Raw genomic sequence first — 24,680 nt, 5'->3', positions numbered from 1 at the left:
CGGTTAAAATAGCAGAACAAAACCGTCTTTAGAAATAAAGCTTTTTTATTCCACTGGGCTTTTTTTTAAAGCCATGAGAGGGAAGGAGAGAAAGGCCGAGGGGCGCCTCCTCCGCAGCTGAGGGTGACAGTTAGTTCATGGTTAACAGGATCATGAGCGCACGGCGCAGGCCGCACACTTCTCCTGTGCGCTCTGTGCCGCGGCTCTGCGCACTGAATGAAGCCTGTGCAGAAAGAGTGATATTTAACACATCTGTTAAAGCGTTTTGATAGCAGAAATCCGTTTAAGACATTATTCCATGACGAGGGCCAGATTGAGTGTTGAGAATCCTATGAAACCCTAAAACTGATTTACATTTGAGATGCTGCGCATGGCATCTGCGGCCAACACACAGTGTGGATTTAACAATAAACACAACCTGCTCACTTGTTCTCTTAATAGTATTATAGAGTTTAAAGTCTAGTTTTTATCTACCTGTGATTCTGTTTATTTTTCAGCTCCAAAAATGGAATAAAAGAATAATTTAGCATTTTTAAGGAGTATATTTTATCTCCTGCATAACAGAAGGACTTGGTGAAAGGAGAAGAATAAAGTATCTTTCTTTAAGTGCTCATTAAAAGTCCCCAATAATGAATGAATCTGCAAAGATTGCTCTTTAATTAGGCCGCTTGCCTCTGCCAAACAAAACAAATTGAAAGGAAAGTGGTCAACATGCAAAATTGATGACTGAGCCTCTTTTGTGGTCGCTACATTGTGTGTTGCTTGCTTATGAAGTCTAATGCAATCATAAATTGCGTCCTCTGGCCAATCAGCGGGCCGGGGGATAGAGCATGAAAGCGACCCATGTGGAGAACTTTGTTGAGCCCCATTGTGGGGCTGTCAGCCCTGAGAGGAGGGCCGGGGGGGTCGGCCGCTATAAAACTGCTCTCCCCAGAGTGAGGAGAGCAGAGGAGTTAGCAGCCATTCACACGACTGATTCTCTCCCAGCTGACACGAGGAGTACTTCACATTTCACGCACTCTTTTTAACCCGGGACCATGATGATCCCAAGCGTCCTCGCGCCTCCCGCCCTCTACCCGGGGCTGTACCGCCCCGCCGCGGCGCTGCCGCTCCACCAGACGCTGCCGTCCGGCTTCCCGACCCACTCCAGCTTTCTAGTGGAGGACCTGCTGCGGATAAGTCGCCCCGCCGCCTTCTTTAACCGGACTGTCCCATCAGCGAGCGGCTCCCTGCCCACCACCACCTTGTCCTTCAGCTGCGCGCCCGCGGAGCGCGCGTTTACCACCACCGCGGTGACGCGCGAGTCGTGCTCGCCGAAAACGTCGCTGCCGAGCAGCAAGGACCCGACTTTTCTCAAGTTTGGAGTGAGCGCCATCCTCGCACCTTCACCAAAGACCGGTGAGTTGACAGACGGTGCCTGCACCTGCACCTGCGGTCACGTGACCCCCTCAGACTGGTTGTGGTTATGTGTGTGTGTGGATGATTTAACACGTGTGATGTTTCCTCCACAGCGTCCTCCCCGCCCACAGTCCAAAGCCTGCACAAGACCTTCCCCTTCCCCTGCTTCGACGGAACCTTTCACCCCATATTCAGGACGCCCTATCTACCAGGTAGGCGCCGCTTTCACTCACTCTGCCTCCACTCATTCATGGACTCTGTCCAGCCTTTAGAATCCAGTCTGAACGAGCTGCATTTAGATGTAAAACACTTTGAACCGCTGTCATATTTTACCCGGGAGAGCGTCAGGAAAGGGACAAACAGCCAGAAAGAAGAAATCACTGTCTTATTAATGGGAGCGCTGGCTCTGGCCCCTGGCCGGACCCACCCACCCACCCCCTAATTAACCAATTATCCCAAATCGTCACGCTCTAAATTTGAGGCGGGGTGGCGAGTTATAGTCCCCCCCTGCTTCCCATTGGGGGGCGTTGTGGCATTTTCCCGGCCCACGTTTTCCCACAGCGCCCGGGGGGCCACCGGGCCGCTGTGGCGGGCAACAAAGCCTTCAGCACCGTGACCAATTTGGTCAGCTCCCACCGGGCGAACCACCCACACACCCTGGAGAGTGACTTTTACCAGGCGGGCCAAAGGCGTGAACCAGTCATGCACTAATTTCCCTATTAGGCGCTATTGAGAGTTTTCAATATTCTCACAAGACCACATAGAGCGTCCTTGTTCCTGATTCTGCGGCGGCCACAGGGCAGCTCCGTGTCCGGGGACAGTCCGGCCAGCAGAGCGCGCACAGGACGCTGGGATCTCCTCTTAAGTAAAGTGAATATGTGAAACTACAAGCAGAGCGTCCCAGCTGTGGAAAAACTCTTCTTCCTGCAGGCTGCACGGCCCATAGGATAGGTTACCACTGACCTCCAGTCCTCTCTCTCTCTGTGCCCTAAACGTTCCTCTATTCTCCAGCCGGGCCAATCAACTGAGTTGAGATAAAGAATAATCTCTTAGAAAAGTCTATAAAGTCGCTAGTCCCTGCTTTCATTCAGACAAATCATAATGGAGATGGAGCCTTTTCATGGGCTCAGCTGAATGCCTCAACAAAACAACTCCAGCGCCCTGAATAGCTTTTCGTGTTCATTTAATGAAAATGATTTGAGGGCATGAAGAAAAAAAAAAAAAAAACCCTGCGCCTTCCCCTCCACTCTCCACTCCCCCCTCCCGCCATCAGTATTCTGGTATGCAGTTGTGTTTAGTTTGAAAGTGTAAATCTCCTTTTGTTGCGATAATATATGGCCTTCGCCGCCTGTCCAGAGTCTTTTCTGCGTTAGTTCATTACTACACAATTACCGTTCACGGTTTATTAACTCCTCTATCCGCCCTCACAGGGTTCCTTAAAGGATATGCTACCTCTTTACCATACCAATGCGGTTGGGGACCGGCCAATGTGCTAATTAGTCACCTCGTGCCATTTCACTCAAAACAGAGACGTATTGCACAGTTCCAAGGGGGGAAACCTTCCAATAATAAGCGCTTTAAAAGTTTGGCCTGACAGAGGAATCATTATAGTCATATAGCTCCTCTCTGATGTCACAGGGGATCATAAAGCAGAGAGATTATTTCCCATGATGCAGCTGCTCCCTCTCTTGCTGCCAGGATAAACTCTCCAAGTGTGCACTTATTGTTTCTCTCCGAGTGAACGACTCTAACAGGTCCCTGCTTCTCCTCTGTGTTTGTCTTGCAGCATCTTCTTCCGTCGTTCCCATCCCCGGGACTTTCTCTTGGCCCCTGGCCGCCAGAGGGAAACCGCGGAGGGGTATGCTGAGGAGGGCGGTGTTCTCCGACGTGCAGCGCAAAGCCCTGGAGAAAATGTTCCAGAAACAAAAGTACATCAGCAAACCCGACCGGAAGAAGCTGGCCTCCAAACTAGGACTTAAAGACTCACAGGTAAATAAACAAAACCAAACAAAAACGCTCACGTTGTGTCCGTGCGTAATTTTACGCACGTAGACGCCGTTACGCATCTCCACTGCTGCACCTGACGCAGATCCCCGCTCACTCCCCGTCTCCTCTGTGTCCGCAGGTGAAAATCTGGTTCCAGAACCGGCGGATGAAGTGGAGGAACTCCAAGGAGCGAGAGCTGCTGTCGTCCGGCGGCTGCCGCGAGCAGACGCTGCCCACCAAAGCCAACCCGCACCCGGACCTCAGCGACGTGGGCAAGAAGTCCTCAGCCGAGGAGGAAGAGGAGGAGGAGGAAGTGTTCCGGCGGGAAAGAATGAGATCGGGCTCCAGCATCTCCTCTCCTTCTCTCTCCAGCAAGCACTCAGACTTCTCAGAGTCAGACGAAGAAGAAATAACAGTATCTTAATTTATTATTATTATTATAAAAAAAAAAGAAGCCAATATATAGATATAACCCGTGTTCTGTTTTTCTATGAGACTGTGACCACATTTGTAAGAAACAAACCCCATAAATGTTAACAAAAACAACAACTAAGTTCCACTCCAGTGTGTTGCTTCATCAGGATCTGCTTCTGAGATACAATTTGCTGTTTTGCACAGCTTTGTTCAATTGTACAGTATTTTGTACAATTTTGTATGGAAATTTTATGCCAAGAATATTGAGTTACTTTTGCCTCGACCTTGAATAGAGTTGTTTATTGAAAAATGTAGCTATTCCGTTAATAATTTATATGAATCTGTTTAATAAGTATGTTGTAATATGCGCTGTATATATGTTTATTTCACATTTTTTTGTATAAACACCAAATAAAATTGTAAACAATTCCAATGGATGTGTGCGTTTGTTTGTGTGGAACAAAAAAAAAAGGACCAATTTCACCAAATTAAATCATAAATAATCATTAATTTTATTGAATCACAATAACTTAAGACTAGTACAGTGATATCAGATTTAATTCTCGAGCCCTGGACAGACCAGTGATGACAAACAGCATCAATCTGCTCTGATGTAAAGAGACTGTACACAAAATACTCCTTTTTCAAGTACTGTAATAAATCAGCTAGAAAAGAGTCCTTAAAATGCTGCAGAATAACCAACTATTTACACAGTTATGTTACATGTAAAAAAAAATGTACATAGCAAAGAAGGCTAAACATTCATTGAGTTTGTGAGTAATAAACACACAGACTGGTCAAATGCTTTCAACGACACCCACACCTCTGACAGCAGAGCAGGCTTTTCACAAGACTAACACAGTCTGCCTCTTTGTGCTCACTGTAGCAGGAGAGCCTCCATCAAGTACACAGACATACATATGGACAAAGAAAAAAAAAAGTTTGCCACAAAGTCTTCACAAATCTGGTTCCATGCTTTAGGTCTCGGCAGTGCTGAAATCTGCTCGGGGTGGAGGGCAGGGGGGGCACAAACCGACGTCAAGCTTTTGGCTTCCACTGGGAGATCAGAATGAATGTTGCATAGCATCGGTGACAAAAACACTGAAAGTGATGGACGCAGGCGCTGAACGACACCACCCCAGTTTTTTTTATAAAACGTCTGCCTGCCCTTCCCAGAAGGCAGGCTGGGAGGTTGCAAAGAAAAAAAAAGTACAATAACTTTATTATCTTTTTTTTTACGCCATAGAAATGGTGTTAAAACTTTTACATAATCATTCAACCACAAGTACCTTTATACCTTAAAACCTCCGATTAATTATATCTATAAACAAAGCAGCATATACACTAGTTTTTACTTAATTAGTTCAACATGTTTCTTATGACAGTTTCAATCATCACAAATCACATAATCAGAACAGACAACGAGCGTGGCGAAAGCATAGTTGAAGGATGGGGATGAGGTATAAAATCAACGCATCTTCTTAAACTTCCTTCACCCGATCAACCTGCAAACGCTCCTGATTTCAAGCACTGAAACACGTCTTATATGTTTTTCTCTCCTGCTAGTGGTCCAGATATTTACACCAGTGTCTCAGCACTGGGTTCATACATGCATACAACTTTAATTCAAAACAAAAACAAAACAAAAAACAAACCCAAAGTACTGCTTCTCATTCACGTCTCTTCAATCCAACGGCATTGGTGTTTGATATGATGCGAGGTCAACCACCTGCTCCAGAGAGGGCTCAAAGGGGGAGAGTTGACTCGGAGCCCTGTTAAGTTTACAGCCATTTAGACAAATAAAAGAATCATTTAATGCACGTAAGTCTGTTCCAAAAAGAGTAAGGCATTGTTTGTTAATATTCAGTCCAGCACCAAAAAGAGAGTTGTGCTACAACAGCCTGCTTGGGCCAATGTGCATGGAGATCTTTAAGGGTTATGAGGGTTAAAGCAACAACTTTAAAATGGTTGATATTATTGTACAGATATGACGGATAAAATTTAAAAAAAGGACAGTAATTCAAAACACAAAAAGTGATAAATCGAGCCGTGGTGAATGTTAACTTCCTACTCAGCACCATTTCCTTCTGGAAATCTTTATTTGCAGTGAGAACTAGGTCTTTAGAAAGATTTTACTTACAAACAGCTACAGATGTTTTACTGGATAAAATCAGCTTTTTAAACTCAGCGGGTCTGCCGTCTGAGAAAACATGCACACTATTTTATTCTGCTCCATGTCAAAGGAACTATTTCTCTGGTGGAACAATGGCTCGTCGGCCACGAGGCGGGTTGTCGCCGGCATGTCAACTCTGCATGGTGAGAATTGTCTGGGTGACCTTGTCTTATTTGTCTCTGTCCCATGAAGATGTTTTCCACAGAGTTTGACATTGTACTGGTGAAGAGTGTTTGTCACCATGTTTATATCATGGATTTCATATTAACACACCAGTTCAAGACGTGTATCCGGTTGGAACTGTTTACTTTCAATTATTTTTAATTTTAATTTTTAAAGTTTTTTTAAAGTTTTTTTTTAATGAATGACCTCAGAGGAGTTTTGTGAAGTGAGTGGACACTTAACATTCACTTTGGCTCAGTTTCTCCTCCAGCAATCACACAAACAACTTCAGCTGCAAAGGAGGAGAAGCAGAAAGTGACTGGCTCTTCATCCATCCATCCCATCAGGCAGCAGCCTCTTGTTGTGCTCTCAGCAGCTTGTAGCTCAGGCTCCGTAACGCTCCAGAGACCAGGGCCTGTGCTGCCATCTGCAGGCCACACACGTGCACTGCAGCTGGGGCAGGACTTGAGCGTCTCAGCCCGAGGAGCTGGAGCTGATGCTGCGGCTCGGCTCAGTGAAGGATGGATGACTCCTGGCTGGTGTTCACATATGCTGATGGCTGGATGACGATGGTCATGACGATGCCTCACTAACAGTGACAGGCTGTGTGCTTTTATTATTTCTGTCTGAAGTAAATGTCAGGCTCCTGACAGGAGCCCCGGGCCACAGCGGTGAAAAAAAAAAAAAAGGAAAAGAAAAAAAAAAGACTAAAGACAAAATGAAAACAGCACAGTGCAGTAGAAACTTTTGTTGCCCGTCTTCTGAAATGCAATCTTAATCTTAATCTTTTTTTAAATATTTGGGTTACCTGCACCCAAATTAAGGTGGCTGGATTTTGTGGCATGAAGTTGCGCTCTCGGCGAGAGGTCCTCAGGGGGGTGAGAGCATTTGTTATAAAAAGTTTCTCCTGAAAACTGATCCCAGTGCTGCGTTTTGACGACATCACAGGGTCGACTCCAGCGACGAGTCCAGGATGTCGTCCTGGTGGCTGTTGCTGTTGGAGTCGCTGTCGTAGCTCTGCGGGCTGGAAGACGTCGCCGCCTCCTTCAGACGCATCAGCATGTTCATCTGTTGGCAGAAAGAGAGTCGGTCTGATGGAGCTCCACAACCCAGAGGTGGGAGAAACCTCTGTGCTAAATTTTGGATTATTTCATTTCTATTCTCTCAATCTTCCACTAAAATTCTGAACTGCTTCCCTCAACTCAAGTTCCATTCATTTGCTAAGATGAGGAGTAGGTAACCCTTTTAAGGGGAACTATACAAGTCTGGTTGCTTTTCTGCTGTTCTTCTAACCCTCTTCCTGGCCATGTGCATTTGTTTACAACGAAGCCAGCGAAAAACCAATACATGTAGCGGTGGATAACGTTATATAACATATACGATGGTACGACGTGTATACCTTTGTAATCCTAACTTTCATAAACAAAGGATTGCGGGTTACGGAGCACGTTTGTGTCGCGGTGCTCAAAGACAAGAGCTGGGACACCGGGACGGCGGTCAAGTACTACACTGATGTTGCAAGGTTGGTTTTCAGCCATGAGACGCCAGGTGGAAGGCAGAGAGCCTCCATTCTCACTGGTAACAAGTCACAAGTCATGTAGTTAACTATCACAATTACTCCGGAGCTTTTTAATTAAGTAGCCAAGAAATAACAATTTATTGCGTAGTAATTTCAAGAAATAGCCTAGAAATAACAGTCAATGTAAGTAGTAGTAATGTCATGTTTTTCATTAAGGCAAAAGATTACACATACTTTGAAAAGGCCAACGCAATCAATCATTATTTATTGGCTATATTTCTCGACATTACTATGAACTTGACCATTATTCCTAGGCTATTTCTAGACATTATGGCGCAATTACTTGTTATTTCTTGGCTATTTCCTGACATTATCACATAATTACCAGCCTGTAAAAGGGTTCCTGAGGACTGTTTCCACTGAAATTAACTGCTCAGTAAGAGATGTTCTTCATGTGTTCCTTTGCTCACCAGTGGGTCTGCGTCGCTGTCGCTCTGTGGTGGCTCTTTCCTGACTCCTTCTCTTGGGGCGGAGTAGCCATCGAACCCTACATCCTCAGGTCGGAGCTGCAGCAGCGGGGGCCAATCAGATGGAGTGGGTGTGGCTGACCACGGGTAGGTGTCGGTCACCCAGGCGGCCGGGTCCTCCCACCCAGCCCTGCGGCCGTACAACTGCAGAGACGCAGGAAAACATTTTCATTTCAGAGTGACCACAGTGTGGTTTCTCCTCTAAACTACTGAGGCAGATTCCTTCTCTGAACTCACTTTTCACAATCCACTCACAGGTTGCACTGATTAGCAGCTGCCTGATTAAATCTGATGCTAATTAATTGAATCAATTTAACTTTGATGAACATAATTCTATCCTGCAAGAGGGCAAATCTGAACAAGTCTGTCGTTCTCAATCACTGCACATCACTTCAGGATGGCAAATCAAGTTAAAAAAAAAAAAAAATCAGTGTCGTTAAATACCTGCAGCCCCTCCCGTACGGCCTCCAGCATGTAGGGGATGATGGAGTAGTTCCAGAGGTCAGTGAACCAAACCCTGGACCCCTCCACGTCCATGGGACATGACAGGAAGAGACGAGGTCCTGCACACACAGCACACAGCACAGATGTTAAGACACCAGCCGTAACCTGGACTGACTGTTACTGACCGATTGTGCGACGCCCTCTTACCGATGGTGACGTCGGAGGAGCTGTGCGTCTCCAGGAAACGGTTGAGGTGGTGCCAAACCCGTGGGATCCAGTCGATGATCTTCACCAGCTCCATGTTGCGCGTCCGGCTGCCGATCTCCGTCTCGATCAGCTTCCTCCTCAGGAAGCGACCGAGGAAGCCTTTCACCGGCTCCATGTGGTTGGCACACAGCACCCACCTGGTTGAAGAACACACAGGTATGTTGAATATACATACAATGTGGTAAACAGGCAGATATCGTAGAAATCTTTTAACATCTAGCCGCGAATAGTGGGGGGAGGAGATCAGCAGCAGGTTACCTGAAGTTGTGGTGAAGCTGCAGGTTGGGAGCAGATGATGTGGCTTGGCTCATGGTGCCGATAATGTAGGGGCTGCAAGGAGAGAAAAACACGTTTAGGTTAAGTTCGTCCAAACATTAACTTTCATCATGATTGTGTCGGACAAATGTGTGTGTGAACTGACCAGTGCTGGTAGTTGCAGTTAAAGAGGCCGTTGAAGATCTCTCCCAGGGAGCTGACGTGGTGCAAGTTGTCCAGAATGACCACCAGAGGGCTCTCCACACCCGGCACGCCGCTGCACTGCTCGGCCAAACCCGAAAGGTACTGACGCAACTCCTGCAGAGAAAGAGAGCATTTGAACTTTGTGTAACCTTCAGCAGTTTGTTGTTATCTTCTTGGAGCAGCAGAGTCGACAGGTTTATAGACAGAAGGTCGAAGCTGAGCTCTTTGTCCTCATGTGCACAATTATTCATGTGGTGCTTTATTTTTCCAAAACCCTCCAAAGGCCAATTGTGCTGCTATAAAAAGAATCACGCATCTAAATTTTACAGCTTTGTAATTTAACACTGACACTGAGTGAGTTTGCAGGTTTTTGATCAGGAGTGTTTTATCTTTTGTTTACAGTTGTCATTCAATGTTCGAAAATGTAGTTAAATTTAGTTCAGTTTGATGTCTCAATACTGGAGAACAGAAACCAACGTCTGTGAGGTTGACACATTCAGACATGATCTGTAAAACACACAGAAGCTGCCAGTGTGTTTGCTTTTAACATTTACGTCTTTGTGTGAAAACACAATAGCGGATTTGTGTGTGTGTTTACCTTGCTGGACTTGTGGTCCACGTTAAAGGTGACCACGGCGTGCGGGGTCAGAGGTCGGCCCTCCAGCAGCAGCAGGTGTCGAGACAGCTGATTGGCCAGGTGGGTCTTCCCCGTGCCGCTGGGGCCCGACAGGATGACTCGTCTGTGCTCCTTCAGCAGGGACACGTAGCGCTGCAGCATCGGCTTTGGGATCAGAGTGTCGAACACCAGAGAGTCCACGTTCTCACTGCTCACACCTGGACACACACACAGCAGGGTATTAATATCAGAGAGGAAAGCGGGGCTGTAGAGGATGGAGCGGATGAGTTTCTGGGAATATCTACTGCTTTTATTCACCTGCACTGTGAAATTAGACTTTGTTTTATCCCTCTATCTATCAACACAGTAAGATGTAAGATGATAGGCAGCAGCATAGCCTCTGTACCTTTGAGCTGGATGCTGATGGTGTTGCTGTCTCCCACCAGGTAGCCACAGGGCAGCAGCTCAGGTGTCTGGGCGGCCTTGAGGATGCTGTGCCGGTGGATGTCTCCGATGTTGTATCCCTCCACACTGTCTGAGCTGAGGCCCAGCTGGCTCACAGGGTCCACGTGGGTAATGTACTCCTGTCAGACACAAGGTTTCTACATTTAGCAGCTTTTAAAAGGCTTCAAAGTTTGTGTTTGTGAATTAGATTTATGAGTTAATACCAGCACTCATGCTGTTTTGTCATCATAGAAAAACCTGAGCTGTGGCTGAGCTCAACATTGACAAGATGCTTAATACTTTGAGATGTTTTCTGACATTGTGTCTGTATCTGACTCTGTTCATCACTTTTACCTTGAAAAGGCGTCGGACTACTCCGTCCAGAACGTCCCACTTGGTTTTACCACTGACGCCGATGCAACCAATGAGAAAGTGGCGAGGCCGGCCCTCCTGTGATGGAACAATATGAGTGGTTTTAGAGACCTAGAAGCAGACAGGCAACAACTGTAACCAAAAGGCAATAGTTTCATTGTTTTCTAGTCTCACCTCTCCCCACTTGCTGTCTTCGTCCAGGCTGACGATGATCTTGACGTGTCTCCCCTCCTTCCTCATCCCTCCCTCTCCACCGGTGTCATCCAGCAGCATGTCTGACAGGAGGGAAGAGTGAGTCAGACAAGGGTTCGGCATTTCAAATCAAAACTTACCATCAATGTGGTTATTAGTTAAAGGGATAGTTCAACATTTTGGCAAATTCTCCTCTTGCCATAATCCCTATAGTCATAGTTCATTACCTTTAATTATCGGTGCATGTTGTTTTGAGACGCAAGCTGCTCAGTGAACACAATGGAGGTGAATGGTACGGGTCCCCTGTCCCTCAAAACTCCTCAAATACACAATCCAACAACTCCAAAATGCTCTTATGGACAAGTGCTGCACATTCACCACGCTATGAAATAATAAAGTAACATTACGAGACGGAGTTGTTTTCGAGGCAAATGCGTAGCTGGAACTACGTTCCAGACACGGCTGCTGGGCCGAGCGATTTCAAAAGCGCAAGAAGTTCAGAGTATTTGCTTCATGTGTCGTAATGTTACATAATTACACATGATTATTTCAAAGTGTGGCGAATGTGCAGGTCACAACTTGTCCACCAGAGCGTTTTGGAGTTGTTGGATTGTGTATTTGATGAATTTGATGAGGGACAGGGTACCATTCACCTCCATAGTGTTCGCTGAGCAGCTCGCAACTCTGACCCGCTGATCTCAAAACACATGCACCGATATTTACAGGTAATGAACATACTCCTATGAGTATAGGGATTATGGCAATAGGGAAATTTGCCAAAATGTTGAACTACTATGAAATATTTGAGTTAATTACCCAGGCTGGTGGATTCACTGGTGGTGAGGTTGAGGCTCTGCTGGGACAGTCCAGGTCCTGGAGCCTGGCTGTTTGTGTGTGGGGGGGGGGAAGAGGAGATGGAGGCCTGGGAGCCCGTTCTGCTGCCCTGAGTCTCCAACTTCAGACGGTCATTCTCCGACTTCAGTTTCTCAATCTCCACCTACAGACACACACCGAAAGGAAAATTTAGGAAAACATTATCGTATGTGTCTGTACTATCCGTCAAAGTGTCATCACAGTCAGCCCAGAGCTGGAGCAAGTCAAGGAGAGTTTCTGTCTGTGTGTGCAGACCTGCATGCGGTTCATGGCCTCCCTCAGCTGGTCCAGCTGATGGGCGGAGCTGAGAGCCTCCAGGCGGATATCTGTCAGCTTCATCTCCTTCTCCCTGAGCTCACTCCGCAGCTGCATCACCGTCTCCGCCTCGCTGTCCAAACACTCCGACAGTCTGCACACATACAAGCAGGACGCCAGGATTTAGCAACGTGAAAGTTTGTTGAATGATTTCAAGTGGAGATAAACATTTTATTTGGATATGTTTGTGTAAGATGAACTCTGATGATGACGACGTGTACGTACAGCGTGTTGGAGTGTGTGTTCCTGAGCATGTGGCTGGCGGCTGAGGTGCCGTTGTGGGGCAGTTTGGGGGAAGAAGGCAGCGACGAGTCCGTCATCTCCTCGATGTCGGAGTGAGAAGAGGCGGACTTGGGAGATTTCTTCTTGCTGAACGCCTGCTTGAAGGAGCTTCGCAGCTGCAGGTAGACAAACACAGAGACAGAAACAGAGAGGTGAGGAGGCGAGCAACACGCTCCCAAATACACAAGGCTGAGAGGGAGAGGAGGAGTGTGCCGGGAGGGGAAGTGGAGGAAAACAGCTGTGAAAAAGTGCAAGTGAGTCAGAGGGAGAGAGGGAGATATGGGTCAGCTGTCTTATGACCTGAGCTGCAGCTCTAAACACAAACACTTCACATTACACACACAGACAGACAACCTCTGTGTGTGTGTGTGGAGTGATATGTTCTTTCTCCAAAGAATTGGATTAGAATGACTGATCACTTGTTGATAAATCAAAGGAAAACTTTGCAGGTGTTGATCACTTTTATAGCCAGTATTGAATTTTATGAACTTCCATAGAGAGATTATGATGTAATTAGAAAACATAATTTGCAAAGTTTGAAAGTTTTCTGAATTTGTTCTCTAATTTTGGATGAACTCTTTAAATACCATCCTTATTTGAGATTATGTTTAAGGCAGAAGTCCTCTGTATAACATTTTGTGTGATTTGTGTCTTTGGTAGGGAGGGACTTTCAGCAATTGTCACAAAATATCTCATATAATGTGAATTGTGTTTGTCTGGTTCAACAAAAACACACAACGAGAGTATTTTTCATGTGGATTCCTCCTTTCAGAGCTGACTCGAGTGTCATAAGAGCAGATTTCAGAGGGGAGCAGTGTTGAAGAGGGGAGGAGAGGCACTACAGTGGCAGTAGAGAGGGAGAGGAGGAAGAGGACAGAGGTTAGTAACCTAGAAAAGGTGCAGGGGTTAAAGGCAGCTTTGGTTCTTTTATTTCTCGCAGCATACCCGTTCTTACCTCATAGACCTGCCACATGAAGCGAAGCAGAGGAAGACACAGAGACAAAACAGCACATGTTCATATGGGTTTGGGTGTGTTAATGCATTATGGAGGGACAGAGATTAAACTCCGGGCCCCTACGAGACTGGAGCTGATTTCATTAGACTTCCAGGCAGCTGCTGACTAATTCTACATCACAGCCAGCATGACACGGAAGCTCTTTCATGATCCATTATATAGTCTCTCCACACAGCCCCTATACACTCCATATCACACACTGAGTGAGTGGCACCTGCATGGTGGAGCCCTCTGTGGGGTCTCGTCTGCACAAAGACTGACAGCCGGAGGCGCAGCCACGCACACACACACGCACACACACACACACACACACACACACACACGGAGGAAGCCCATTTATTATCACTGTGACCTAAAGCAGGAAACTCTTTAACAGCTACCAGACAGCACCGCACTGCACTTCCTACAAATCCAACAACATCAGGATCAGATAGGAAAACCACAGGAGGCTAACACGTCAGTCTACAGCACAGGGAGGAAGAAACAAAACAAAACTGCGTACGTCATCGTCTCTGACTTGCCCTCCTCCGCTGCACAGAAAAGTCTTTCAACAAAAAAAAGGAAAAGTTGTTGAATGAAAGTATGTGAGATGTTTTGTTGTATGATCACAAGTGAAACGCAATGAATGAGCTGACAGTTGGACTACACAGTACACACTATCCAGTGAGCACTGAGCTGGTTATTTGCAGGTAAAGAGACGACTATTACAGGAAAAGCAAACACGTTTCTCTTTTTTTTCTTTTTTTGACCTGCAATTCACCAAATCAGTCACGACTTCATACTGAACAGGAAGAGACTATGGAAATCCAATATGTATTCACCTTTTCTCCAGTGAATGGTGCCTGAGGGGGCAGAAACCCAAACATGTCACACCAGCGCACACATGCAAATACAAAAAGAGACAAAGACTAACACAACAAACCAACAGGCGTGCTTGTTGTAACTTATCACAATCTCAAAATCAAGTCCGTCACAGTTCCTCATTTTTAATTCTCTTTCATCTTACCCAGTTCTTCTTGTTCTTCTTCTTGTTCTTGGCGTCAGTGTCCAGATTGGAGCCCACACTTGAATGGCTGGTTGCGCTGGCGACGCTGCTGACGCTGTCGGAGGAGTGCTGCCTCCTGATGCGCAGATCCGGCTGCTGCTGCTGCTGCTGCTGCTGTTGCTGGTGTGGGCTGCCATTACTGCCGGCTGAGGAGAGACAGGCACATGTTTGTCTATGTATCAGGCTGGAATACAGTCCGTCCTTTTAGAGGTTTATAGAGGTTTTCCTTTGACTACAGATTCTGCAGTGCAAATTCTGTAATTACCTACAGAAGTGCAGATAATCCCACAAGAGTTAGAAAACTTTCTTTCCATTTGAGAAAATTAAATCCTTGTTGCATCAATTACTCTTTTTTATCAATCAAACATTTGGCTCTAAATGTTGGCCTTAAAATTCAAATGACAAAAATTCTAATATCCTTTTCCGTGTGTAGTTTTGGCCATGTCTGGTCTGTACCTGTCCTGTCTCCTTTGGGTACGAGTTCAGGTGTATTGATGACTCCGTTGATGGCGGCCTGAGCCACGGCGTTCTGCTTCTTCAGCAGCTCGATGGTCTTCCTCAGCTCATTCAGCTCAGAGTCCTGCATGGAGAAAACGACCAGAGGATCAGATCGGCTGCAGGGAGTGTGAATGTGCATTTTGATTGATGTGTTGGGGGAGGGGGAGGGGGAGGGGAGGGCTGCTCTCACCTTCTGCTCTGCTGTCAGAGTGAGACTCTTCAGTCTGATGGTCATGTTGCCCAGACTCTGTTCAAACGCTGCCACCAGGTGAGCCTGCAGGAGAAACAGACAGGTTGTGGATGTATAATGTGGTCGATGCATAAAAATGCTTAAAGTGTCTCCTTTAAATTTTGTCTTTCACCAAGACAAAACCCTCATTCCAACTCATAGTCTGACAGTAAAACAGTTTCCTCATGAACCTCTTCCACACTGACAGCAACTGATCCTGAATCTCTGAAGCTACCAGAGCTTACTGGATCGCTAATGACCACATGAATGTGGACTGAACTTGTTGAAGAGCGTGAGGAGTGAAGACGTCTTCACTGGGCTGTAATAACTTCGCCTTGAGCTGAGAACATGAGACAGTCGAGTGCATCTGACTGGACGTGAAGAGAAAGAAAACTTGCCTCAAGCTTGGCACAGAAACCCCAACATGATGTCAGTGGAAGGATCTTCATACCAAAATGAAAACATAACCAAACCCCAATAATCGTAGAGTAGAAATAATAATAACATCCTGTGATAAATGATCACACCCCTGTGTGATCGGTCACAAACTGAAGCCAAGCTCTTACATCATCTTCACCAAAAACAGTCAGATCCTTGAGCAGTCCTGAGGGCGACATGAAGTCATCACCATCTTCTGACCACAGGCTGAGGCTGATTTTCATGTCCTAGCTTGATTTGATGGATTTCTGGCTGAGCTTGTGTAAGATAAAACTGACTCGGTCACAAAGAGATACCAACACGAGGCGTCAGACGAGGTTTGGGAGCAAGTGCTGCTGATTTTGCAGGTTTAAACAAACCAGTTCATCTAGCGAGCATGGTGATCCATCACTGTGCTGTATTGGCCTTTGTGCCGCAGATAGAAATGATGTGCTGACTGATGTGGGATTCAAGTCTTAGATTCTCGGCCTCGGGGGCCTTCGAGGTGTGTTGAGATAATTTATCAACTGTCTGCGGCGAGTAATCAAATATTTGAACATAAAACCCACCACCCACCCCCAGCTACCAATCCCCACTCTTCTGTATCTGTGTTTGTCTTTCAACGTTGGCACCGCTCCCTCCTTGTGCCCGGGCGTCATTAGCTGTAAATCTTGAGTCCACATCTGGGACAGTCCCTCAGCCGTGTGCAGAGACTTGAGTCCCTGCTGTAATCTAACACCTCTGTCTTCGCTCCATATCTCTAATCCATAGCCGAACCGCCGGCGTGCTCTGACTCAGACAGCAGATTACGAGCGAAGCGTGGTGAGACTTGTGCAATACAGAAGCCGGGGTTAGCAGAAAGGATCGTGTCTGGAGACGCTCAGAGAGATTTTCTGATGCTTCTGCCAGATGTAAAATTACACCTTCGTCTGAATAAAGTGCTCTGCTCAGTATCCGATGAACATTTGGAAAATGTTCAGGAGGTTGTGATTGCTAAATTTTCTCTTGAGTGGAGATCAGGTTGATCACAGAGTTCCCCTAGAAATTTTAAATAGTTGGTATACTCAATTAGTTTCAAACTGCAGATCAAACTGGGGATTTCTGTATCTTTCAGTTCCTCCCTTTACAGAGCCAGAAAAAAACATAATCAAAAACAGATTGGGATTTGCTCCTGAGACACTATATCTAACTGATAAAATGTCATTTAAAATCAGATTCATATATTGTTTAATTGTGCAATAATTCATCATAGATGTGATGACAAAACAAAACAATATACATGTCCAAAGAAGTGTGTGTGTGTTTGTTTGTCTGAGTGCTTGCTCTTACGTTGGCGCTCAGCTGTGTCGTCAGGGCGGAAACCTTTTCCTGGGAGGCATCCAGCTCCCGGCGCAGCTTGCGGATCTGGAGACGTAAAAGAAAGCACCACATCAAAAAGCGCAGAGATAAAAGCATACAGTATGTACTGGCTCCATAAAGGCGTTCAATAGCTAACACACACACACACACATATGCACGCACAAATGCTGCAGCGACAAACGAGGGAGGCTCCCAGATCTGAGCTGCGATATGTTCAGATTAAGAGATGAACGGATGCAGCGGATGCATAAAAGACGACATTCAGGTGAACACAGGTGTTGGGAGAGGAACAAGAGCCTGTTACAGGGTCACTCACAATACAGTTACACGTGTAACTGGATACAACTGTGAAAACAACTCCGTGTTCCAACACGTCCGGCCACTGCACACAGAAAATTAAAGAGGGCAGAAGTGCTGTGGGCGGGTTGACACTTACCTCCGACTGAGACTTCTCCTCGTTCTGTAAAAACAAACATCAGAAGAAGAGAAAATCATTACAGGACAAACTGACTGAATCCTGACATGCTTCAATAAAAAAAACAAGAGCAGTTCAAGCTGCAGGGGTGTGTGTCAGTCTGCACATGTACCGACTTTTTTGATTTATTAGCTGAGCTTCATAAACTGTGCAGGAGATTGTCTGGTGTAATGTGTCTGGAAAGCAGAGATGTCCTCCTGAAGGCATTTCACTGAGACATCCGAGTGTGTGTGTGTGTGAGTCCCATTGTGTTTCACGGACGCCACAGAGGACAATAGTAAGAAAAGACATACAGAGAGCACGCTAAACAAATGCTCGCACGAACGAACCCAATGCAACGCACCCTCCTCCTCCCCCCTCCCCCTGCCGCTGATCACCAAAACAGTGAAACACGCAACACCCACATTTACATGTGAGCAGGCTGCAACGGTTTCTCTGAACAAATCAGCTGATGGTGATCATTTGAAGCATTTTAACGTGCAGTATTTATTATTTGGTGTCAAAAAATGCAGCAAAACAACAAACTATCAATTCACTGAAGCCATAATGTTTGTTTTTTTATAGAGATATTTTGAATTTCATGTTCAGAATTGACATTATGAAAGATATTTTTGCACATCTGGCTCATTTATTGCACAACTGTTGATTACTAAGTCTTAAAATAATTTAAAAGGACTGGCAGTTGTTTTCAAAACGTTTTTCTTTCATTCATTTTTAGGACATTTTTAATCCTTTCTTAAACGTTAAGGTTTGTTTTGAGGCCTGAATGCAGCAATTGTGTGATAGTTAATGATTTTTCATGTGGCTCCACCCACAAACCACTTGTCATAATCATAAACAGGCTTCAACAGCATAATGTGTCTGTGTATGTATAACAGTGTGAAGACACATGTGTGTTCTGTGGCGAGAGTGGATGGATCACAAAGTGTCATTTATCCGCACATCTGTCTCCACACCCAAACAGAGCTGTCAGTCTTGCGCACACACACATGACCAGCTGATCCTAGACACACAAACACGGCAGCCCGTCCGTCTTGGAGACACAGACAAAACACAGAGATCTCACACTGATGCAAAATCCCAGAGCAGCTTCACAAACAGAGACCGAGCCAGGAGCTACGGACATCATCATACTGTAGCAGCAAAGGGGGGTTTTTGGTGGAAAGACCGAGCGGTGAGGAAAATGAACAGAAGGAAAAGTAAACGCAAACTTGGCTGCGGCAGAGATGGATTTCATTGTGTTGATGTGGAATTTCAAAACATTAGATTAGTTTTACAGATAGAAGCCTCTGAGACTCCAGCTTCAGCCTGACAAGCCACAGCCATAGAGCCATACATACAGTCATCTGCTAATGTATGCTCTGTGTAATTATACCTTTGACTTGCAGCTGTAATTAAGTCCCAGCAGGGCACAGAAAAACAAACAGAATGAAGCACTCCTGCCCCCTCACAGCCCTCCACTCCCCCCCTGTCCCTACCGTTTGCTGCCAGGATGTGACGGTGCCCGTCAGGGATAAAGTCGCCATCATTTTTCCTCCACTCTCTGATTTCAAACCTCTGACTCTCTGACTCAAAGGACCAGCCAGAGCCGAGCGGGGGATACAGTGTCTGAGAGTTGAACTGCTACACCTGCACAGGTGAGTAAACCAGCCCACAGAGGGAGGAGGGGCTATGCTGTGTGACTGCCCACAGTGTGTGTGTGTGTGTGTGTGTGCGCGGGAGCTGTGTCTGCGTGTCTGCAGACAGGCGTTTCTCTCAACAGTCAGACAAGTCTGGATGGACTAGACAGTAAATGTGTGAAGGCACATTTGCCAACTTCAAATCCTCAATATAATAATTGATAATCCGACAGGCAGAAGGAGAAACTGGCTGCTCTGTTCTGGACCTGAGAAAACTCACTGGTAAAACTTTCTAAAATGGCACGTGTTTGTTCAGACGCCCCAAAAAGTTCAGACTGTTTACAACACATATTTTGTCTAGAATAATTACACAGAGCTGCGTTTACTTTATAATTGTGTGACATTAATGATAATGGTGTTTAATGTTCTACTTTTAAGTTGAGCCAACTTATATTCCCGCTTTTTAGGCTGAACAAATGTTCATATTTTAAGTTACTAATAATTAACAAAATTGTTATTTGACTTAAACATTTTCATAATTGTTTTCAGTCGCTTTTAACTTTATTAGACAGTTTACATTTGGCCTAGGGCATCTCCGTGCCCTAATCACCGTGACACCAGAAAGTTTTTTTGTTATTCAATAAATTTGGTAATTAAAAGGTTGTGACCCTAATGTGTCATAAAGGGTATATAATATTTACCAGTGCTCCCTAGTGGAGAAACTATGTAATGTTCCTAAATATTACGGTTAATATGCATTGAAAATTATATTACGTCATGTATTTGTCCCTAAGTAAGTGTTAGTTTGACCAACTCACCGTGGAGTAGATGGAGGAGGTGCTGGAGACCAGAGACAGGGATGATCCATGGACTGAGGAGACAGAAGTAAAAGTGTGGATTAGAAAGTACATCTGTAAACACAACAGTACTATAATTACCAGCAGACCCCCCACAGAAGCCACCCACCCTGCTTCACCCCACAACTGTTCCTCCCAGCGCTCCCACCTGCCCCACGTCCCGCGGCTTTGCAGTCATAAAAAGACTTTAAAAAACTACGCTCTGCAGTTGCTGTTGCGCTGTGGTGCAACTAATGACAGCCTGAGCAATTCTGTGCTAATGACTCAGCCGCTAATCATACATCAGAGGCCAAGACACAACGCCGGCACTGTTTCCCGCCTGGGAGCAGATCAGAGAGGGAGATCAGGAGCGTGAAGTCATCGGCTGCACCGAGAGGTCGGGGCTGATCTCAGCAGATTGGTTTAGTTACCTCACGGGGAGCAGACGAGACTTTAATGAGGACTCGCTCTTTTATTCTAATTTGGTTGAGACAGGAACGTGCAGATGGAACCACATGAAAGGCAGAATTTGCGTCTCCCACTGTCGACTCATTGTCATTGTTTCAAGACCTGACTGGACCAGAGCTGCAGGCTGCGAGTGATTCCCCAGCACAAAGTAAAGATAAAGCAGGAGGTCTCTTTCTGTTTATTCTCATGCTTGATTAATGCTTGGGAGTTGTGCAAGAGTATAAACCTCCCCCCACAGTGACTTCAACTGTGCTGTGTGGGAACAGAAAGTAAGAACAAATGCAAACACTGTTAATCTCCTTAAAGATTATGTTCATCTACCTCTCAGTTTGAGTCGTAGATTATAAATTGTGTCTCTCAGCAAATGTGGTTTTCTCAGACATGAGAGGTAAGTGGGAGGGTTTGTGGCCAAGAGTATGAGGTGACAGTGTGTAGTGGTGTTGCTCTCCATCAGGACAAAGTGTTGGGTGGATGATGTGACTTTTGTCCTGTCAATCTAACAACGGTCGGGTAACTCTATCCTTAAGGAACACACACATGTTCACACAAATGGCATGTACACACACACAGATGCAGGCACAGAGAGAGGGAGAGAAAGTTATGTTGGAAGTTTCTTGTATGTCATCACCTCTCTCTCTCACGCCTCTCACTGTGATCCCTGTAATTATCTCCTCAACTGAAAGGGAAGACTGACTTGTGAGGCTGGGAAACGCGGCGACACGGATACGACCGGGCCCAGTGGGGGAGGGGCGCAATAATAATAACTCTGAGTTTGTGTTACTGTGCGTTTTGGCGTGTGGTGCGTGTACATCTGTATAAACGCTTTAAAATATCAAGGTTGAACCGGCATTTCCTTGAGCCAAATGCCCTTAGACAAACACCTGTTATTAAAATTAAAGTCTCTGGTGATTTGAGGGTGTGCTCTGAGCTCAGGTGTGAATGCACCCAAGACACATTGACGACACTTTGAAGGTGAACATTTGAGGCTGGCCTGGGTCATATATTGATGTCTTCTTCCAGGTTCAACATTTATAGTTTTTCCTGAACACAGATTTGGCTAAATTAAATTGTTTATACTAACGAACTATTGATAGCTGTTTCCTATTTAATCAACTTTAACAGACATGATTAGACAATTATGCTGCTCAGTGGCCATCATCATCATCATCATCATCTTCTGTCTTGGCTGGAAAACTGTTATGGAAACCATCAAACATTTTCCAGAATATCAAACTTTGATAATAAATAAATACATTTAATGTAATATTTTATTGGTTGTGCCGTTATTTAGTATTTGTGCATTTGCTTGTTCTTACAGTAGCCTATGAACTGCCCCGTCTTGTAGCAGTGATTTAAAAGGACTTTCCTATATGCTACATATGTTGACTCTTTATTCTGAAAAGGCAACATGAATCAGAATCTGGTTAAGAGAAGAAAAAAAAACCCACTGAGCTCTCAAACAGGTGTCTGAATTTCCCAGGTTTCCTAAAGAACACGCACACAGCTGATTCCCCTAAGGGGAGCCAGTTTCAGTGTCACTGGGTTTGATCTCCAAGTCTTTGTCCGTCTCTTATGTTGCATCTGTTCAACTCTGCAGGACAAAAACTACCTTCACATTTGTGATTTCCATCTGTGACGCTTCAGTTATTCATCAACTGTCAGGAAAAGTGACGTTATTTGCAAACATGTGTTGTGGCTGCATTATGAAGTGGTTGAATGTTTATACTGTGCTTCACTGAAATGCAAGTTCACTGCCAAAATCCCAGAGCTTTTTAAAGCTGGATTTTTCCATCAAGAGAACGTAGCACAACACGTTCCTCTCCCTCTCCCGGTCTAAATCAAAGCTCTGTGTTTCTATGGCTCTGAGGATTGAGCAGACTCCAATGGAGAGAGCTCTTCTGAGCAGGGAGTCTGCCTGCCGGTGGGAAAACCACTGCTGGGTACTTTTCCCAATAAACAAGCTTATGAAAAAAACAAAGCCACACTAAAGCTGATTATGGATTTCTAAGGGGATAGAGAGCTTTTCTTGGAGGAGCGGCTGTAATCCCTGTTAATGTTCTCTAAACAAATGGAATAATAACTCTTTTGGCACGGGGATGTGGAATAAGGAAGGGAAGGCTTCTGCGTTCTGGAGAGACGGGGCCACGCAGGTCTCGGAAAAGGATTACACCTGATTACATATTTCACAGAAGGTCTAAAGAAAACATGGCTGAGACTCACACCAGGCTCATCATCCATCTGCCTTTTGTCTCCTCTTACCTTCCTCGAAGCCGTCCCTGAAGGAGCCTGAGCGACTCATGGTGCGAGTCTTCTCGTCGAGAGACATGCAGGAGTTTCTCAGTCGATTGTCGCCGCAGGGGTCATAGGAGCCGTCCTGATTGGTCAGGCTGTTGTTGCGCAGGGCAGCGAGGTTGATCTGAGCTCCTGAGGTCGGGCTGGATGCTGTTGATGTGAAATGGGAAATGATTGATTAACTACAAGCAAGGACCACTTTCATCAGTGTCTAGTATTTTATTAATAGTTCAGTCTATAAATATTGAAGATGACATCTTCAATTTGCTTGTTCTGTGCAAAAAAGAGTCCAAAAGTCAAAGATATACATTTTACAACCATATACAGCTCAGAAAAGCAGCAAGCCTTCACATTTGAGAAGCTGGAACTAAAGAATGTTTGGAATTCTTCCTGGATAAATAACTGACATTTGTTTTGTTTCTCTTAAAGGGATAGTTCAGAATTTTGTGAGCTGCTCACAGCTACGCTACGGAGGCTAATGGGATTTCTTGGTTTCCCTCATCAAACTCATCAAATACACAATCCGACAACTCCAAAACGCTCTGGTGGACAAGTTGTGACCTGCACATTCACCACACTATGAGATAATAACAGAACTTTACGATAAAAATGATAAAGGTAACAAACCCGCTCCTAAGACTATAAGGATTATGGCAATAGGCCAATTTGCCAAAATGTTGAACTGTCCCTTTGAAATGACCCAGTATTTTTTATGCTCTTGATGGTTTAACTGTTTGAAATGCATTGATTTGACTGATTTCATATTTCTGCTGTTGCAAAGCACTTTGTAACTTACTTTTGCAATTGCAGATACTGTTTCCATAAACCTGAGTTTGCCTAAGGCCACAAAGAAATACTAAATCATGGGTATATAAATGTGTAGTGCTGTGTTTTGGTCGTGTGTGGGGCGTACCGAGCTGGCCGAAGTTGAAGCGAGTGCCGGAGGGGGAGGTGAGGCTGGAGCCGGGGGAGAATGGGGAGTTACTGGCTGACTCCTGCAACCCGCTGGTGGAGTGGGAGCGCAGCCAATCGCGGCTCTCCTCATGGCCTCTCAGCTGTGGAGATGGGCCATACCTACAAGAAGTAAAAGAGGAGGTTAGAGTGGAGGTGAGGACATAAAGAGAACAGTTCTTCATTTTAAAAGGACAAGTTGATCTGGATTCTGATTTTTCAGACATTTTATAATCAAAGAGGAGGATTTTTTCTCTACTGCAGCCAGATTACTAGCTGGGATCTAAACATTGGATGAATCAGATGCTGAAACAAGAAATCACAACAGCGTGAACACAGATTGATTCTCAGCTGTGAGCAACACAAACTGGGGGGAAAAGCAGAACAGAAGCCAAAGAAAATCTGACCCCAGGCATCGAGCCCGCTACAGCGTAACACAGTGACAGCTCTGTACAACGACAAGGTGACATGCCTCTTCACAGAAGCACAAAACAACAACACAAGTGCCAAACAAAAACATCATAAAGCATTTTTTTAAGCGTGAGCACAACAAGCTTCGAAGAAGTGAATGTAGACGCAGAAAAAAAAGGGAAACTAAAAGTCAGACGACAATTTGGTGAACCAGTGTGCAAAAGTTCAACATGTCCAGCAGGAAGTGAATAAGTACCTGAGTCCCTTCTTAGGCAGAGTGTTTCTACCACAGTGTGGCCCGCTGTGGGAGAGAAACACTTCAGAGGAGCAAAGAAAAGGAAGCAAGGAGGCAAAGAAACCACTCAAAGGCTAACTAATACTAATTATGTTTTTTTTTATAGACAAACTTATTCACTGCAATAAATCTCTATCTTGCATTTTTATTTATTTATATTTCATTCAGTTCTAAAACTTAAAACAACATTTTCTTAGAATAAATAAGGCAACTGTAGTGAAATAAAGAAACAGACATTTGATCACTGATAATAGAAAATGCCTAAAACATTTGTCTAATCAAACTGACTCATTATTTTAATTTCCAGTGCTAAAAATAGGACTTTTA

General features: G+C 45.2%; 2 protein-coding genes across 2 annotated transcripts in view; one reads left to right on the top strand and one right to left on the bottom strand.

The window, feature by feature from the left end:
* Nucleotides 1-1,037: 1,037 nt before the first annotated feature.
* On the top strand, nt 1,038-3,808 carry dbx1a (developing brain homeobox 1a; the record flags this gene model as incomplete). The annotated part of the gene is made up of 4 exons (XM_083994886.1): nt 1,038-1,398; nt 1,512-1,610; nt 3,185-3,387; nt 3,524-3,808. The coding sequence occupies 4 exons, from the start codon at nt 1,038-1,040 to the stop codon at nt 3,806-3,808; spliced, it is 948 nt and encodes a 315-aa protein (XP_083851012.1).
* Nucleotides 3,809-4,358: 550 nt separating this feature from the next.
* The window catches only part of nav2a (neuron navigator 2a), a 90,977-nt gene continuing 70,655 nt past the window's right edge, over nt 4,359-24,680 (bottom strand). The window contains exons 18-39 of the mRNA XM_083997702.1: nt 24,315-24,359; nt 23,610-23,770; nt 22,664-22,846; nt 19,919-19,971; nt 17,443-17,466; nt 16,977-17,051; nt 15,192-15,275; nt 14,960-15,083; nt 14,465-14,649; nt 12,387-12,559; nt 12,102-12,255; nt 11,790-11,970; nt 10,956-11,056; nt 10,764-10,859; nt 10,372-10,549; nt 9,948-10,183; nt 9,312-9,463; nt 9,149-9,220; nt 8,831-9,027; nt 8,624-8,742; nt 8,123-8,323; nt 4,359-7,201 (exon numbers count right to left, since the gene is read on the bottom strand). Of these exons, the coding sequence (XP_083853828.1) occupies nt 7,076-7,201; nt 8,123-8,323; nt 8,624-8,742; nt 8,831-9,027; nt 9,149-9,220; nt 9,312-9,463; nt 9,948-10,183; nt 10,372-10,549; nt 10,764-10,859; nt 10,956-11,056; nt 11,790-11,970; nt 12,102-12,255; nt 12,387-12,559; nt 14,465-14,649; nt 14,960-15,083; nt 15,192-15,275; nt 16,977-17,051; nt 17,443-17,466; nt 19,919-19,971; nt 22,664-22,846; nt 23,610-23,770; nt 24,315-24,359 (2,920 nt within the window). The 3' untranslated portion in view covers nt 4,359-7,075. The remainder of the gene's footprint in view (nt 7,202-8,122; nt 8,324-8,623; nt 8,743-8,830; nt 9,028-9,148; nt 9,221-9,311; nt 9,464-9,947; nt 10,184-10,371; nt 10,550-10,763; nt 10,860-10,955; nt 11,057-11,789; nt 11,971-12,101; nt 12,256-12,386; nt 12,560-14,464; nt 14,650-14,959; nt 15,084-15,191; nt 15,276-16,976; nt 17,052-17,442; nt 17,467-19,918; nt 19,972-22,663; nt 22,847-23,609; nt 23,771-24,314; nt 24,360-24,680) is intronic.

Source organism: Trachurus trachurus (genome assembly GCF_905171665.1).
Source record: "Trachurus trachurus genome assembly, chromosome: 3".
Classification (NCBI taxonomy): Eukaryota; Metazoa; Chordata; class Actinopteri; order Carangiformes; family Carangidae; genus Trachurus; species Trachurus trachurus.
The sequence above is the reverse complement of the archived record's forward strand: the minus strand, read 5'-3'. Positions and strand labels throughout refer to the sequence as shown.